The sequence below is a fragment of the Panthera tigris genome, chromosome C1 (genome assembly GCF_018350195.1).
Source record: "Panthera tigris isolate Pti1 chromosome C1, P.tigris_Pti1_mat1.1, whole genome shotgun sequence".
NCBI classification, from domain to species: Eukaryota; Metazoa; Chordata; class Mammalia; order Carnivora; family Felidae; genus Panthera; species Panthera tigris.
The window spans coordinates 35218775-35236954 of NC_056667.1; the positions used below are offsets into that span (position 1 = coordinate 35218775).

The window sequence follows — 18180 nt, forward strand, 5'->3', positions numbered from 1 at the left end:
AATTTTTAAAATTGTGGTAACAAAATTTTCCATTTTAACCATTTTAAGAGTACCATTATCTATTTTCAAAACTTTTTCATCACTCTAAATAGAAACTCTTTCTCTTTAAGCAATAACTCCTCATGGACTCCTCTTCCCAGCCCCTGGTAAATTCTAATCTACTTTCTGCCTCTATGAATTAACCTATCCTAGATATTCTATAGGTGGAACCATACAATATTTGTCCCTTTATATCTGTCTTATTTCACTTAGCATAATATTACAATAATATTGTAGCATGTATCAAAACTTAATGTATTTTTATGGGCTGAATAATATTCCATTATACATATGTGTGTGTGTGTATATATATATAGTATATGTGTATATATACACATACATATACACACTACATGTAGCTTATCTATTTATCTGTTCATGGACACTTGGATGGAAGCTTTGTTTTAATATAATTTTCAAATAACCAAAGTTACCAAAAAAGAAATAATAAATGACATCATGTAATTTGGTCAGGTTTCCTTTTTTTTTTCCTCCTTAGGAAGTTGGGAATGTAGTGCCCCACTTCCCTTCTCTCCAAGCTATTTGTATGCTACCACACTACTACAGAATAAAGTGAACAAGAAAATCTCACAAGGGCGCCTGCATGATCTGGACTCTGAAGACATCTCCAGCCTCTTTAATTTCACCAGATTAATCTTCTGGTTCTCATAATAGGTATTTGTTCTTTTGCGTCTTCTTTTTTTTCTTTTTTTCTTTTTTTAAACGTTTATTTTTGAGAGAGAGAGAGAGAGAGAGAGAGAGAGACAGAGCACAAGCCAGGGAGGGGTAGAGAGAGGGGGAAACACAGAATCCCAAGCAGCCTCCAGGCTCTGAGCTGCCAGCACAGAGCCCGAGGTGGGGCTTGAACTCGTGAACCGTGAGATCATGACCTGAGTTGAAGTCGGACACCTAACCGACTGAGCCATCCGGGCGCCCCTTTTGCGCCTTCTTTTTGCACATGCTGTTCCTTCTGCCTGGAATACCCCCACTGCTTTCCCCAGCTAAGCGAGGAGCTTTTGCTGGCTGCTTCTAGCTTTTTCCTCATAAAACATTTACTATTATGCTTGCCAATCCTGTTTCCCCACCAGTCTGTAGCTTCCTAAAGGAAGGGGCTGTCTTGGTCACCACTGTAACCTCAGCATCTATTATACTGCCCGCCTCTTAGTAGGTTATATAAATATTTAATGATTTCATTTCCCCGGATGGCTTGGTTCTGTAACCGACGGTGTGCCTAGTCATTACGCAAAAGATTGTTAGAATCATTGAGCGTGGGAGTAAAAGTGAATCTTGGGCTGAACCTTCGGGATTACCAGGGCATCCTGGTAACGCCTCCTCACCATCTCCTCATCAGAGGAGAGGAAACTGCTGATGCCATGGTAAGGTGTAGTTATAGCGAGGTTCTTGGGGGTGGGGTGGGCGTGGGGCGGCGTTTGTTGCTGCGTCGCTACAGCGGACTTTACGGTGACGGAGGTAGGGTGGTCCTACAGGCAGCAGCCGGGACAGCCCGGGAGCTGTTGCTGGAGTCTGATCATGTGACTTTCATCATGGCTACGGCCCTGGTTCATTCCAGGAAGGGGTGGAGCCTGATCTCAGAGCAGGTTCCAGTTCAGTTTAAAGTGCGGACTGTGCTTGCAGTCGCTGACAGCTTATCATGGAGGCTAACGGGTTGGGGTGAGTTTCCTGCACCACGAGGTGTGGCCAGTGTGGCTTCTGACCTGAGTCTTCCAACTCAGAAATCTGCCGCTATACCCCTCTTCCTCCGCCCTGGAGAGCTCCCAAACCGAACTCCAGTCGCTGGAATCCCGAATCCTCCACCCATGGATTCCCGAGACTTTCATTTAGGGGATGTCCCCAGGACTTTCTAATCCTCAATTAAGATCCGTATTTCGGCACCGTCTACTCTGATTTCTCCTTGACTGTCCCTCAGCCTGGGGATCTATAAGCTCCGGAACCAGCCCATAGGTACCCCAGTTCCTGAGATTTTTCTGGTCCAGAGACCCTAATCAATCCTTACTGGGCTTTCCTTCCCCCTCTCCCCAGTCTTTCTAGTGGCTTTGGCTTTGAGCTGGGGCAAGTTGGGACTGTGTAAAATAGAGGCCCCAGCGCGGGCCCTTCTAGTCTTGTGCGCCATCTGATAGGCAAAGAAGAGGCGGAATGGGTGGGGAGCCACAGCTTAGGAACTGGCCTGGAGAAGGCAGATAGTGGTGTTGGAATGAATTCGCCTTAAGAACCCAGGCCTTTCCCAACCTCCAATCTAGTTTACTGACACCTACCCCCACCCCCTCCTGATCTCCAGATCCCAGGGTTTTCCAGAGCTGAAGAATGACACGTTCCTGCGAGCAGCATGGGGAGAAGACACAGATTACACTCCCGTTTGGTGCATGCGGCAGGCAGGCCGCTACTTACCAGGTCAGGGTCAGAGCTTGGGAGTCTAGGTGAAACTCTGGAGGGTGAAGTTTTTTGAGGGGTAGGGGAGGGGTTCAGAGGTTCCTCAAGGTCGAGCCCTGCTTCCCTCTTCTGTTTGCAGAGTTTAGGGAAACTAGGGCTGCCCAGGACTTTTTCAGCACCTGTCGCTCCCCAGAGGCCTGCTGTGAATTGACTTTGCAGGTGAGACTTCCACAAGAAAGGGAGGAATTTATGCCCTCCGCTTGCCTCCTAGTAACCTGTCATCTATTTCCTACAGCCACTGCGTCGCTTCCCTTTGGATGCTGCCATCATCTTCTCTGACATCCTTGTTGTACCCCAGGTACCTGCTCAAACCTGATGAGTAAGAAAGGGTAAAGATAGGCAAGGCTCAAGATAAGCACTTATCTTCACCTAACGGAAAAATTTGGGCCGAAAGAGATGGAGTGTGGCTGAGTTTCATTCTCCTTTTCCTCCTTCTTGGCATGGGCTAAACAGCCTTTCCTTCTAGAGTTACAGGTTGGGAATCCAGATATTTTCTCCCCCTCCAGGCACTGGGCATGGAGGTGACTATGGTGCCTGGCAAAGGGCCTAGCTTCCCAGAGCCATTAAGAGAAGAGCGGGACTTAGAACGCCTCAGGGATCCAGCAACAGTGGCCTCTGAGCTGGGCTATGTGTTCCAGGCCATCACCCTCACTCGACAACGGCTAGCTGGGCGTGTGCCGCTGATTGGCTTTGCTGGTGCCCCGGTAATGTGGAACATGGCAGGGACTTGGGCATGGGAAAATCACTCTGGAGGGTCTAGTGTACACAAGGGAAGGAAGTATCAGTCTGGCTTTTACACCTGTGACATTCTCTTTGTATCCTTTTGCAGTGGACTTTGATGACATACATGGTTGAGGGTGGCAGCTCAAGCACCATGGCTCAGGCCAAGCGCTGGCTTTATCAGAGACCACAGGCTAGTCACCAGTTGCTTCGCATCCTCACTGATGCTCTGGTCCCATATCTGGTAGGACAAGTGGCTGCTGGTGCCCAGGTGGGTCCTGAGGGAGAGAAATAGGCTGGGGTCTAGAAGGAAAAGAAGCAGCAGAGTTTCCTACATCTGAGAGGATAAGTGTCTTAATGCCAGGCATGAAAGAAGCTTGGCCTGCAGTGATTTGGCTGGCGCAGCTAAGCCCACCTTGACGTTGATATTGGCAATGCTGTATGTGTTAAAAAACCAAAGTTAGCACTGGGATCTAAAGAAGGCAAAACTTTTTGAATGGATCTGGGTTTATAGGCTTAAGCAGTATGAGGGTTTGAAGTCACTAGGGAAAAATTGAGATACTTTCTGTGTGTGAGGCCTGAGATTCTTCCTCTTTGTGTGTTATATATTTCTCTTTACTACCTCCCAACTGTAGGCATTGCAGCTCTTTGAGTCCCATGCAGGGCATCTTGGCCCACAACTCTTCAATAAATTTGCACTGCCCTATATCCGTGATGTGGCTAAGCGTGTGAAGGCCAGGCTGCAGGAGTCAGGCCTGGCACCAGTGCCCATGGTAAGGATGGGGAAAGAGTAAGTGAAGGTGGGCCCGTGGAACTTTCAGGGTATTTCCTGCATGGACTGAAGTGACCACTAGAGGGCAGCAGAGGTGCAGCCAAGATAGGTTAGTGGGCATAGCAAGGTCCTTTTGTAGCCTCAGAGGTCTGCCCTTTTCCAGATCATCTTTGCTAAAGATGGACATTTTGCCCTGGAAGAGCTGGCCCAAGCTGGCTACGAGGTGGTTGGGCTTGACTGGACAGTGGCCCCAGAGAAAGCCCGGTGAGTGATGGGGGGTGAGGTGGAGAGGGTGCAGCTGCCATGTGTGCAATCACCAGAACGTGGCACTGACTCTGCTTTCAGGGAATGTGTGGGGAAGACGGTGACCTTGCAGGGCAACCTGGACCCCTGTGCCCTGTATGCATCTGAGGTATCAATCCGAGTTCCTGTGTATGTCTGTGAGTTTGTGTACTCCCATGGTTGTGGATATGGTTGTGTGTATTACTGTGTGTTTGTGTCTTTATTATATCTGTTTGTCCCTCTAAGTGAGCTCTAGTAGAGCAGGATTTTTTTTTTTTATAATTGTTCATTTGTGTTGTCTTAGGGCCTGGCCCATATTAAGCATCCAGTAAACTTTTTTGAGTGAATGATTGAATGAATAACACTTAGTAGAAGCATGTCTACATGTGTATGTGTCACTATTATGTATAGTGAGTGTAGGGTTTGCTGGCCCCCCTGTAGCCAGTGCCCTGTTGGTCCCCCAGGAGGAGATTGGACGGCTGGTGCAGCAGATGCTGAATGACTTCGGGCCACAGCGCTACATTGCCAACCTGGGCCATGGACTTTACCCTGACATGGACCCAGAACATGTGGGGGCCTTTGTGGATGCCGTGCACAGATACTCACGTCTGCTTCGACAGAACTGAGCATACATGTTTTCCCTCAACTGCCACTAACAAAGATGATTGATTGTTTCCAGGAGAATAAAAGTTCAGAGTTGGGAGTCTAGCGTATACTTTCATTTGTGAAAGATCTTTGCCCTTATCCTCAGTTCCTTCTTAGCCTCTGCTCCTTCCTGGATGCCCCTTTCTGCATCCTCTCCACAAGTCATAGGAACTTAGATGTCAGTGAACATGTACTGTAGGACTTAATGTCAGTGCTCTCACCACCATCGTGCTCTCAGCTCTCCAAGCATGAAAGCTAAACGGGGTTGGGTAAAGCTTCCTGGCAGCTGAAGCTGTGACATTTGCAGAGAAATGGGGTCCCACAGCATACACAGCCAGATTTATAGGGATTTGTGTCTGAAAGGGAGGGGAGTGTATATCAGAGAGGAGCATAAAATTGGCTAGAATATTTCAGAGAGGCCTGTTGAGGAAGATGGAATTTAGGTAAGCAGGTAGAAACTGAGAGACCTTCAGCTTTGACACCAAAATATGGGGGAGGACATAAAGACTCAAAACTAGGATGCTTAGGATTAAAGATTTAGACTTGCATCTTTAAGGTGAGAAGGTCTCTGAAGCCAAAAGGCCCTATGGTGCTCAGGGTTGCTCTGCATTCTTTTCTGAGCATACAATCTAATTTTCTCAGGACCTTGGTGTTTCTTTCTTTTTTTTTTTTAATTTTTTTTTTTAACGTTTATTTATTTTTGAGACAGAGAGAGACAGAGCATGAACGGGGGAGGGTCAGAGAGAGAGGGAGACACAGAATCTGAAACAGGCTCCAGGCTCTGAGTGGTCAGCACAGAGCCCGACGCGGGGCTCGAACTCATGGACGCGAGATCGTGACCTGAGCCGAAGTTGGACGCTTAACTGACTGAGCCACCCAGGCGCCCCAGGACCTTGGTGTTTCTACCCATCATGGTGGTACCTACCTCATGGGACAAGGTCTGAGGTACCTGTGGACACTGGAGAGGGGTGTGGTATGGCAGGAAACTCTTCATTTGTCATTCTCCCTCACCTTAAACTACTAGGAACCCACTGCACTATCAGCCCAACCACTATCAGCCCAACCAATTCCTTGTCCCAGCCTGGGGCAATGCAGAAGAGAGAAAAGGGCCCATTTATTGAGAGAACACAATTTATGATTTTAGAAAAATGATATTTTCTGTGATCCATGATTTATTCATAGAAAAGCACTGTGAGTTCACACACTTGCTAAAAAAATGGCAATCGTGATACGTGATACAGAAATGGGAGTGTCTTCTTTTTTGAAACCAACCTATTGGGGCTGAGAGGTTGTAGGGGCCCATGGCTGGACAGTAAGACTTAAGTAGCCACAAACAGTGAAAACAACTTACTGGTTAGTGTGGAGAAAAAAGAGACACAGTTTGTCAAAGAAGAACATAAAGCAGACAGGTCCTTAGTTCACATTCTACCTATACCACCCCTTTCCTATCATCCCCCCACCCCCTACTCGGGAACTAAAACGTGAAACAGTAAACACCAAGACACTGGCATCCAAATGACTCTTCTGAAAGCCCTTGCTACCTCCTATAACAATTCCAGGCTGAGCACAGGGGTCAGGAAGGTAGTAGGAACATGGTACACTGTGGACGTCAGCTAGGGCTAAGACAGGCATTGCCCACTAGGGGTAGAAACTACTCAGAAAGGGAAAGGCCAAATGCATTCCAGCCCCAGCCTCCAAAACAGTGACCAATGGGCAGGCAGAGGAAGCTTGAGGTAGAAAGGCAAGGGAAGAAAGCAAGTATAGGGCAAGAAGAGAACTGGAGCTAAAGGAGCCCCTCTTGGGGTAGAAGGAGACTAGTGCTTAGAAGCTTGTTTGGAGAGAGAATGGTGAGTAAGGGAGGCAAAGAGATGGGGAACGTGTTTAGCTGGTGGGAGAGATGACGAGGAATGGGGAAGAGAGATCTGGCAAAAAGAAAAGGAACACATTCATGCAGATCCTCCAACAAATTCACAGACATACTTGCATGTCAAAATACACATAGGTACACGTATAAAGACACACCAATGGAGAGCAAGCATACAAACATGTTTTTACACATGCATCTGTGTATGCACCCCCCACTAAACGTGCACTGACAAACATGAACACACAGGTATGTATTCTTACATGTTGACAAATGTGTATACCCTCACACAGAAACCTACAGTCCAGCACACAGATTATGTACTCACATGTACACACACAACTGACATACACATAAATATATATGCACAGACAGGTATGCACAGATCTATCTACGCACACAGATACATGTACTTAGCCATACAGAGACATACACACGCATACATAACTAGAGATAAAACCAGATACTCTCTAACACAAAGATGACCAGAGTAGATAAATATGAGTATGAGCTCAGTGGCCTCCCAGACCTTCACTCTCCCCTTGAACTTGTTTCTCAGGAGCTCAACAGGCTCCTAGAGAACCTGTGTGTAGCAGGAGCAAGAGCTTCACTGTTCTCATGGCTTCATGAGGCAAGAGTCTAAGTCCAGTCCTGGCCCTGCCCCTCTCCCACCACTGGGCTATAGATGACCCGTGTCTGCAGGCTGGGTTTCTGCATAGACTGGACCTGGGATTTATTATAACTGGCCGTTGTTCTCCCTGCCACCCCTACTCTTCCTCTGCAAACAGTATATACTCTGCAAGGGAAACCTGAGAAATGGTTGTGAGTCTCCTCAGAAAACAAGCCTATCTTCCCACCCACAGCTACTTCAAGTACCCATCAAATTAGAACCAGAATTATAAATAGTTACAACTTTACAATGTAATTGGCAACACATATACTATAGTATTTACAGTACCATAAATGCTTCTGTTTCTCTGGTTAAGCAATCCCTGAGACGGAACAGTGTTCTGTATTTGCCAAGGGAGAGTGGGCCAATGCCCAGGACACGCAGGATATAGGGGCGTGAGGTGGCATGTTGTGGGGTTTCTGATTGATCTGCAGGGCCCAGTTCCTTCAGGAACAGTGGGCTGTAGTGAGAACCTTGCCAAGGAAGGCATATTGGCTAGAGTTGGACTTTCCCATGCTTAGCCCTGTGGTCCTTTGGCTTCAGCCACAGGTGCTCAGAGTCCTCTCAGGGTGGACAAATGTTTTGGTGTCCTTGGCCTGACCTGTGGTACTTGGGAGCCCAGGCTGCCCTGGCAGTGAGCTGTCTGCTTTCTCAGCCAAAGCGCTCTCGTACCAGCAGCATCAGCTTCTTCTTGCCTTTGTAGATTTGTTTGAGGTTGTCGATGAATTGGGCAAACTGCAGGTGGCCATCCTGGGGCAGCAGGAAGGTCTCCCGAGCTTTGCTCAGAAACTCAATGAACTCTCCGTAGTGGCGAGGGCTGATGTGTGTCAGGCGTGAGTGTGTAGTGTTGATATAGGCATTGATGGTGGCGTCCAGCAGCTGGCGGAGTGGAGCTTTGTCAGTGGACATGAGCTTTCCAGAGCTGCGGCGGCCTGGGATACCAGCCAGGCCAGGTGCAGTCACTGTGCAACGCCGCAAGATGTCTGAAAGCACTGTGGCACAGTGCACACTCTTCACCACAAGGGGAATGAGGGCTGCCAGCTCATTCTTGCCCAGAGAGTGGCTGAGGGCACACGCCCAGAGCACATCATTGATGGCCGGATGGGTATCCTGGTTGTAGGCCAGGTTGAGATGGCTCATGGCCAGAGAGGCCAATTTGAAGGCACGTAGCGGGTAGCCACGGAGCTCCATGTAGCGGGCAATGGTGAATAGTTGTGAATGCGTCATGCCACCAGTGGCAGCATCAATGGCGATCTGGTAGGCTGCCTCAAAGGCGATGTGGTCTTTCTCACAGAGTGTAAGGGCTGACAGGGCACAGCTCTGTGGATCCTTCATGGCACACTGTAGAGCCAGCGTGCGAGCACAGCTAGCTAGCTCCTCCCGCTGTGGATAGTCAAGACTGAGGCGCAGGATAGTGGTGTGGGATACAGCTGTGGCAGCCACAATGCTAGTAGCCTCAGTGGGAGTGAAGAGTGTGTACCAGCTCTGCAAAATGCTCACCAAGGCCCGCACACCTGTCAGGGAGAGCCTGAGCTCAGCCGTGGCCATCCGGGTCTCCATCCAGGTCTGCCCAGATTACCATCTGGGGTCAGAACTTGGCCTGCAGAGATGAGTTCTCCCTTTTCCTCAGTAGCCTTGAGATGATCTGAGGCAAACTAGGGAGCATCCCAGATGGCCAGACCCTGTTTGGGGTCTCTTCCCATCCCTTCCTTCCCCAAGTCAGAGGGTTGAAGATTTCTGCAGGTGCTCTTAGTGCCTCACAAGGATGGAACAACAGAGCCTGTAGTCTACCTGCCCCAATGCAGGGGTTGCAGATCTGCCTGGGGGCTCTGGCTGCAGAGGGGCCTCTCAGGGTATAGTCTTATGCTGGGACATTGGGCTCTAAATGGGGGCCTGAGCCTCCAAGTTGCCTGAGGTTTTTCAGAGGCATAGACAGGGACTGGGACCAAACCACTGGGCCAACTACCGCCCAAGGGTGCACTTACATACTGGTGGCTGAAAATTCAATCTCTCATACATGTCTCTGATCAGAGGGTCAAAGTGCTGCTGACATCAGGGTATGTCTAAGCAGTGAGGGCAGAGCTTGGGCTAGCTAAACAAAGGCCATCTTTCCTACCACCAGTCCCATCAGTAATAGGAATATGAGAGCTCTAAGTATGTGCTGTCTTGTCCCAAGAGTAGGGCCTAGGAGCTCCTGTCCCCTGGGGGTAGAGGGAGGTGGGAGACTCACCCACTTCTGTAGCACATGTTACCAACCACCGCACCATCTCCCGGCGCCTCCAGTTAAGAGTTGATAAGGTCATCCTCATCACCTGGGCAAAAAAGAGGCATTTCCAGTGGGCTAAGCTTAACTGTTAGGCCCTCTACATCCCCACATCCCCTTGCCATTCATTTATGCAACAAGTATTTATTAGTGCTTTAAGCAGCCATCTCTCTCCTAATAAGTAGACAGGTTTAATTTCTGCCCCACCCCTCCCACCAATCAGATAGAAGTCTTCTCTGATGACCTATAACAAATAAAGTCCTTATTATCACACCTTGCTTGATTTGACTTGGAGGGATAAGGAGGGGGTGGGGAGAAGATGGGGACCCTATGGAGCCTAAAGCTACATTTCTTCTGGCCTCAACTTCAAAATGGAGCCCAATTTAGAGAGTCTTCACCTAGAGGTCTAGCCTAAAAGTTGTGCTCTGGGGACACAGAAAGAACCAGACTTGGCCCATGCCCAGTGCCTCTGGGATCTTATCTTTACCATTTATCACAAGGCCAGAAGCCTAAAGTGAGGATGACCCACTCCTCCTCCATACCTGTAACCCCAGCTCCAGAGCCACGTTGAGCAGGGTGCTGTCAGTACTACTGTCTGTGGGAGTAGCAATCTTGAATGCATCTTGGGCCAGTTTGAAGATGAGGGAGGAAGAATGGATGTGCTTCTGTATTGCTTCCAGAATTGTCCGGAGCCTCAGAGTGTCCCCTATAGGTGCCGAGAGATGGGACAGTGACAGGTCTTCTTTAAAGTCTCCCTGAGTCTACTGATCACATAGGTACTGGCTGAATTGGCTACTATCAATTCACTGAATGCTTCTGAATACTACCGTCTCTTTTGGGTAGACATGCTGTGTCTCCACTAAACCCACTGGAGACTGCTTCCTTCACCAGGCCCCTGCATGAATTCACTTCTCTCTACCTTTTCATCTGCCTCTATCCCTCACCTTTTCCCCTCAGTCTCCTTAGGTCCCAGAAATAATTTTTACGAACACCTGACTTTTGAGAGCTGCTTATATAGGAGATAGGAAGCCGCATTATTGTCAGAAAAGTATGCTAGTTCCATTGTTTGCTTCCCACTGCAGCTCCCTGGAGCAAAAAGGAGCCGGGCCACCACTTATTCAGCAGGCAAGGATTCTATACAAAGTACTAGTGCAGAGACTTAAGAAATATACCACAGGAAGGGCATGTATACCATATGAAGTGAAAGTCACTGAATGAAGGTAGTATAGTATATGAAAGATCGGTGTATCTTATGAAGGAGTAAAATGTGAAGTAAAGATAGAACAAAAAGTAGGTCTTATGTCTGACAAAGAGGTGTAGTGGTAAGAGCATATAGGCTTTGGAATGAAATACATTGGGAATTGAACCTAGTTCAGCCACTTACTAGCTCAGTTTCTTTATCCATAAAACAGAAATAATAACCTTTAGGGTTGTTGTGAGAATTATAAGCAACCTGCATATAGTTAATATTCTATGATCCTACTTTTGTAAAAAAAAAAAAGTAGTAGTAGTAGTAGTGTATGTGTGCGCATATATATGATTAGAAAATCTCCAGGAATATTTATACCAATGTCTTAGTAGTAGTTATCTTTCGATGTCAGAATTATGGGAGAGAGTACTTTTTTTCCTTCTGTCATCTTTAAAAGCGATTTTTAAAATTAATAGACTTCATGTTTAGGCAGTTTTAGGTTTGCAGAAAATTGAGCAGATAGTACAGTAAAGTACACTTCTTACATACTCCTATCCCCATTTCCCATTTCCCCTATTATTAATGTCTTACATTAGTGTGGTACATTTGATGAACCTACATTGACATATTGTTATCATTTGAAGACCATGGTTTATATTAGGCTTCACTGAGATATACAGTTCTCTGGGTTTTAACAAAGGCATGGCATCATGGGCCCATCATTACTGTACAGAATAGATTCATTGCTCTAAAAATCTCCTGTGCTCTACCTTTTCATCCCTCTCCTCATTCCCCCTAAGGATACTGATCTTTTTTTTTTAATTGTCTCTATAATTTAACTTTTTTCACAATGTCATATACTTGGAACCACAGTATGTAACCTTTGAGACTGGGTTCCACCAACCAACACACACTTAAGGTTCCTCCATTTCTTTTTGTGTCTTGATAGCTAACTTCTTTTTATTGGTAAATAATATTGCATTGTATGAGATGTAGGTTTATCCATTCACCTTTTGAAGGACATTTTGGTTGCTTCTAGTTTCTGGCAATTACAAATATAGCTGCTACAAACATTTGTATGCAAGTTTTTATGTGGACAGAAGTTTCCAATTCATTTGGTAAAATACCTAGGAGCATGATTGCTGGATCAGATGGCAAGACTATGTTTAGCTTTGTAAAAAACTGTCAAACTGTCTTCCACAGTGGCTGCACCTTTTGCATTCCCACAAGCAATGAGAGTTCCTGTTGCTCCACATCCTTACTAGTATTTGGTATTGTCAATGTTTTGGATTTTAGCCATTCTAATAGGTATGCAGTGGTATCTCCTTTTTGTTTTAATTTTCATTTTCCCAATGACATGTGATACTGAGCATCTTTGCATATGCTTGTCATCTCTGTATCTTCTTTCATGAGGCACCTGTTCAGGTCTTTAGCCCTTTTTTTTTTTTTAAAGTGTTTTTAATGTTTATTTTTGAGAGACAGAGAGACAGAGGACAAGCTGGGGAAGGACAGAGAGAGATGTAGACACAGAATCTGGAGTAGGCTTTAGGTTCCAAGCTGTCAGCACAGAGCCTGAGGCGGGGCTCCAACTCATGAGCCATGAGATCATGACCTGAGCTGAAGTTGGACACTTAACCAGCTGAGCCCGTCTTTTGCCCATTTTTAAATTCAGTTGTTTGTCTTCTTATTATTGAGTTTTAAGAGTTATGTATTTGGAATACGAGTTCTTTTTTTTTTTTTATGTTTATTTTGAGAAAGAAAGAGAGTTAGCAAGTGTGTGGAAGCTGGGGAGAGGCAAGAGAAAGGGAGAGAGATTCCCAAGCAGGCTCCATGTTCAGTGCTCAGCTCTCCACAGGGCTTGACCTCACGACCATGAGATCATCTTCTGAGCCTAAATCAAGAGTCGGACACTCAACCGACTGAGCCACCCAGGTGCCCCTGGGATACAAGTTCTTTATCGGATAAATGTTTTACAAATATTGTCTCCCAGTCTGTGACTTGTCTTTTCAGTTTCTTAACAGTGTTATTCACTCAGAAGTTCTTCCTTTTTTTTTATTAAAAATCTTTAATGGTTATTTTTGAGACACACACACACACACACACACACAGTGAGCGAGGGAAGGCCAGAGAGACAGGGAGACACAGAATCCGAAGCAGGCTCCAAGCTCTGAGCTGTCAGCCCTGAGCCGGACGTGGGGCTTGAACTCACAAACTGTGAAATCATAATCTCATCCAAAGTCACATGCTTAACCGACTGTCCTACAAGTTCTTCCTTTTAATGAAGTCCTACTTTTCAATTTTTTCTTTCATGCATTATATTTTTGGTATTGTATCTAAAAAGTCATTGCTAAACCCAAGGTCTCTAGATTTTCTATGTTATCCTAGGTTTATAGTTTTATGTATTACCTTTATGCCTTTGATCTATTTTAATTTTTATGAAAGGTGTAAGGTAAGGTCAGTGTCTATACATATTTTTTTTCTGCAGGTGGAGGCAGTTTTTCCAGTACCAGTTGTTGAAAGGACTATCTTTTACTTCTTTGTCAAAGATCAGTTTGCTATATTTGTGTCAGTTTATTTCTGAGCTCTCTATTCTGTTCCATTCATCTAGTTGTCTACTCTTTTGCCAATTCCATACTGCCTTGATTACTGTAGCTTTACAGCAAGTCTTGAGGTTGGGTAGTGTTAGTTCTCCAGTTTTGTTCTTCAATACTGTGTTGGCTATACTAGGTCTTTAGCTTTTAGAAAGAGTTTTTCAGTATCACAAAATAACTTTCTGGGATTTTGGTTGAGACTATATTGAATCTATAGATCAACCTAGGAAGAACTAACATAATAATGATTCTTCCGATCTATGGATACGGAATATCTATTTATTCAGATCTTTGATTTCTTTCATCAAAAATTTATAGTTTTCCTCATATAGATCTTACACATATTTTGTTAGATTCACTAAGTACTTTTGGGGGGGTGCTAATGTAAATATATTGTTTTTATTTTTATTCATTTATTTTTTTAAAAATGTTTATTTATTTATTTTTGGAGAGAGAGAAAGTGAGCAGATGAAGGGCAGAGAGAGAGGGAAAGAGAGAATCCCAAGAAGGCTCTGTGCTGTCAGTGCAGAGCCTGATGCAGGGCTCCATCTCACAACTGTGAGATCATGACCTGAGCCAAAATCAAGAGTTAGACACTTAGTGACTGAGCCACTCAGGTGCCCCAATATATATTTTTTCATTTCAAAAATATTTTATAAAATTAAGTTGATTCTCTTTAACTTTTAAATAATTTTAAAATCATTTTTTATTTTTTAATTAAAAAAATTTTAATGTTTATTTTTGAGAGAGAGAGAGAGAGACAGAGAGACAGAGCATAAGTAGGGGAAGGGTAGAGAGAGAGAGAGGGAGATACAGAATCTGTAGCAGGCTCCAGGCTCTGAGCTGAGGGCACAGAGCCTGTTGTGGGGCTTGAACTTGTAAACTGCGAAATCATGACCTGAGCTGAAGTTGGATGCGCTATCAACTGAGCCACCCAGGCACTCCAATTTTTAAAAATTTTTATTTTAAGTAGGCTCCATGCCCAACATGGGGCTTTAACTCACAACCCTGAGATCACGAGTTGCATGCTCTAGCAACTGAACCAGTGAGGCACCCCAAGTTGGTTCTCTTCTATTCCTGGTTTGCTGAGTTGTTGTTTTTTTATCATGAATAGGTGTTGGATTTGGTCAAATATTTTTCTTGCATCAATTGATATAATTCTATAATCTTCTTTAGTCTGTGGATGTGATAGGTTACATTAATTGACTTTCAAGTGCTGAACCAGCCTTGCATATCTGGGATAAATCCCACTTTGTAATGATATATAATTCTTTTTATACTTCATTGGATTCAATTTGCTAATACTTTGTTGAGGATTTTGGTACTTATATTCATGAGTAATACTGATCTGCAGTTTTCCTTTCTTGTATTGTCTTTATCTGGTTTTGGTATTAGAGGAGTAATGCTGTTCTCATAAGAAGAGTTAGGAGGTGTTCTCTCTGCTTCTATTTTCTAGAACAGATTTTAGAGAATTTGTATCATTTATTCCTTAATAACTCACAAGTGAAATCACCTGGGCCAAGTGCTGTCTGAAAGATTACTGATGCAATTTCTTTAATAGATACACGCTTATTCAGATTATTTATTTCTCCATATGTGAGTTTTGATAGATTGTGTTTTCCAAGGAATTGGTCCATTTCATCATTGAAGATAACAAATTTGTGGAAATATAATTTCATAATTTTTCTTTATCATCTTTTTAATATATAGGGGACTCCTGTTTCATTTATGATATTAGTAATATATATTCTCTCTCTCTTTTTTTGGTTAGCTTGGCTAGAAGTTGGATCAATTTTATTGATCTTTTTATTTTATTAAAAATTTTTAAAAATTTGGGGGGCACCTGGGTGGCTTAGTTGGTTAAGTGTCTGACTTCGGCTCAGGTCATGATCTCATGGTTCATGGGTTCGAGCCCCACGTCGGGCTCTGTACTGACATCTTGGAGCCTGGAGCCTGTTTCAGATTCTGTGTCTCCCTCTCTCTCTGCCCCTCTCCTGTTCACGCTCTGTCTCTGTCTCAAGAATAAATAAACATTAAAAAATTTTTTTTTAATTAAAAAAAATTTAATGTTTATTTTTGAGAGAGAAAGAGAGAGACAAAGAGAGAGAGAGAGAGAGTGTGAGCATGGAAGGGGTGAGAGAGAAGGAGACACAGAATTCAAAGCAGGCTCCAGGCTCTGAGCTATCAGCACAGAGCCTGACGCAGGGCTCAAACTCACAAACTGTGAGATCATGGCCCCCTGAGCCAAAGTCAGATGCTTTACCGACTGAGCCACCCAGGTGCCCCTTTTTTTTTTTTCTTTTTTTTTTTAACTTTTTAAAAAGTTTATTTATTTATTTTGAGAGATGGAGGGAGGGAGAGAAAGTGAGGGAGAGAGAGAGAGGCAGAGAGATAGGGAGAGAGAGAGAGAATTCTAAGCAGGTTCTGCACTGTCAGCACAGAGCCCTATGTGGGGCTCAGACTCATGAACCGTGAGATCATGACCTAAGCCGAAATCAAAAGTTAAACACTCAACTGACTGAGGCACTCAGGCGCCCCTTTTCTTTAAACTTTTATTAACAGTTTATTTTGAGAGCGAGCAATTTGATGGATCTATTCAAAGAAGTGCCTTTTGCTTTGAGTTTCCTCTATTTTTTTTATTTTCAATTTCAATGATTTTTTTCTGTAATTTTTATAATTTATTTTCTTCTGCTAGCTTTAAGTTAATGTTGCTCTTCTTTCTTTAGTTTGCTAAAGTGTAAGCTTAGATTATTGATTTTATTTTCCCTTCAGCTTGAGATATAATTGACATATAACTTTGTGTAAGTTTAAAGTATATAGTGTGATTTCATAAACATATTGCAAACGATTACCACGATTAGATTAATTAACACATTCATTATTGTGTGTGTGTGTGTGTGTGTGTGTGGTTAGAACATTTAAAACCTATACTCTTAGCAGATTTCAAGTATACAGCACAGTATTGTTAGTTATAGTCACCATACTGTATGTTAGATTCCAAGAACTTATTTAATTATAACAGAAAATCTGTACTCTTTGACCATGATCTTCCCATTTCTCCCACTCCTCAGGCCCTGGAAACCACCAATCTACTCTGTTTCTATGAATTTGGCACTTTTAGATTCCACATATAAGTGTAATCATACTGTATTTGTCTTTTTTTTGACATAACAACATGGGTGAACCTTGAGGGCATCCTGTTTAGTTTTCACTATATACAATGCCTTTCAGGTTCATTCATGTTGTTATAAGTGACTGGATTTTCTTCCTTTTTTATGGCTGAATAATATTCCTCTGTGTGTGTGTGTGTGTGTGTGTGTGTGTGTGTGTGTGTATTACTATACATTCTTTATCTATCTATTTATCCATTGGTGGACACTTAGGTTTTTTCCAAATCGTGGCTATTGTGAATAATGCTGCAATGCAGTAAATACAGGGGTGTACATAACTCTTTAAGAGTGATTCCATTTCCTTTGGATATATATACTTGGAAGTGGGACTGCTGGACCACATATGGTAGTTCTATTTTAAAATTAAAAAAAAATTTTAATGTTTATGATTTATGAGAGGCAGGGTGCAGGTGGGAGAGGGGCAGAGAGAGAGGGAGACATAGAATCTGAAGCAGGCTCAAGAATCTGAGCTGTCAGCACAGATCCCGACTCAGGGCCCAAACCCATGGACTGCAAGGTCATGACCTGAGCTGAAGTTGGATGCTTAACTGACTGAGCCAACTAGGTGCCCCTCTACTTTAAATTTTTGAGAAAGCTCCATACTGTCTTCCAAAGTAGCTGTACCAATCTGCATTTCTACCAATACTGCATGAGGGTACCTTTTTCTGCACATCCTTGCCAGTACTTGTTATCTCTTGTTTTCTGATAATAACCATTCTGAGAGGGTAAGGTCATAGATTATTGATTTTAAATTCTCTTTCTTTTCTGGGGTGCCTGGTGGCTCAGTTGTTTAGGCCACTAACTCTTGATTTTGGCTCAGGTCATGATCTCACAGTTCATGGGAACAAGCAGCACAAAGCCTGTTTGGGATTCTCTCTCTCTCCATCTCTGCCCCTCCCCTGCTTGTGCTTGTTCTCTCTCAAAATAAATAAACAAGCAAAAAAATTGGGCAAAGCCTTCAGTAGCTGTTGCCTTTAAATTTTTTTTCTTTTCTAACATATGCATTTTAATGCTATAAATTTCCCTCCAAGCACTGCTTTTGCTGCGTCTCACACATTTTGATCATTTGTATTTTAACTTTCATTTAGTTCAAAATATTAAAAAATTCCTCGACATTTTTTCTTTGACCTATGTGCAACTTAGAGGTGTGTTGTTTAATCTCTATGTATTCTGGGATTTTCCAGTAATCCTTCTGTTATTGATTTCTAGTTTAATTCCCCTGTTGTCTGAGAATATACTTTGTATGATTTCTTTTATTAAATTATTTAGGTGTGTTTTACAGTACAGAATGTGGTCTATCTTGGTGAATGTTCCATGTGAGCTTGAGAAGAATGTGCATTTTGTTGTTGTCTGATGAAGTATTCTATAAATGTTAATTGGATCCAGTTCATTGATATTGCTATTCAGTTCAAGTATATCCTTACTGATTTTCTGCCTACTGGATTTGTCAATTGCTGATAGAAATATGTTGAGTTCTCCAACTATAATAGTGGATTTGTTTATTTCTTCTCGTTCTATCAGTTTTTG

General features: G+C 43.7%; 2 protein-coding genes across 6 annotated transcripts in view; one reads left to right on the plus strand and one right to left on the minus strand.

The window, feature by feature from the left end:
* The first annotated feature begins 545 nt into the window (after positions 1 to 545).
* UROD (uroporphyrinogen decarboxylase) lies at positions 546 to 4964 on the plus strand. Of its 5 annotated transcripts, none has more exons than XM_042996928.1 (10): positions 546 to 714; positions 2336 to 2448; positions 2567 to 2646; positions 2723 to 2785; positions 2994 to 3191; positions 3317 to 3478; positions 3843 to 3980; positions 4143 to 4243; positions 4325 to 4391; positions 4726 to 4964. In XM_042996928.1, the coding sequence occupies exons 2-10, from the start codon at positions 2421 to 2423 to the stop codon at positions 4885 to 4887; spliced, it is 999 nt and encodes a 332-aa protein (XP_042852862.1). In that variant the 5' UTR covers positions 546 to 714; positions 2336 to 2420; the 3' UTR covers positions 4888 to 4964. The 5 variants fall into 5 exon arrangements, with proteins under 5 accessions (XP_042852862.1, XP_042852863.1, XP_042852860.1 ...); XM_042996929.1 differs by lacking the exon at positions 546 to 714 and adding an exon at positions 1527 to 1710 and having other exon boundaries at positions 4703 to 4854; XM_042996926.1 differs by lacking the exon at positions 546 to 714 and adding an exon at positions 1528 to 1710 and having other exon boundaries at positions 3317 to 3451.
* Positions 4965 to 5945: 981 nt separating this feature from the next.
* Positions 5946 to 18180, minus strand: part of ZSWIM5 (zinc finger SWIM-type containing 5) — a 73229-nt gene continuing 60994 nt past the window's right edge. Inside the window, exons 12-14 of the mRNA XM_007077431.3 lie at positions 10246 to 10409; positions 9671 to 9752; positions 5946 to 8954 (exon numbers count right to left, since the gene is read on the minus strand). Coding sequence (XP_007077493.2) covers positions 8092 to 8954; positions 9671 to 9752; positions 10246 to 10409 — 1109 coding nt within the window. The 3' untranslated portion in view covers positions 5946 to 8091. The remainder of the gene's footprint in view (positions 8955 to 9670; positions 9753 to 10245; positions 10410 to 18180) is intronic.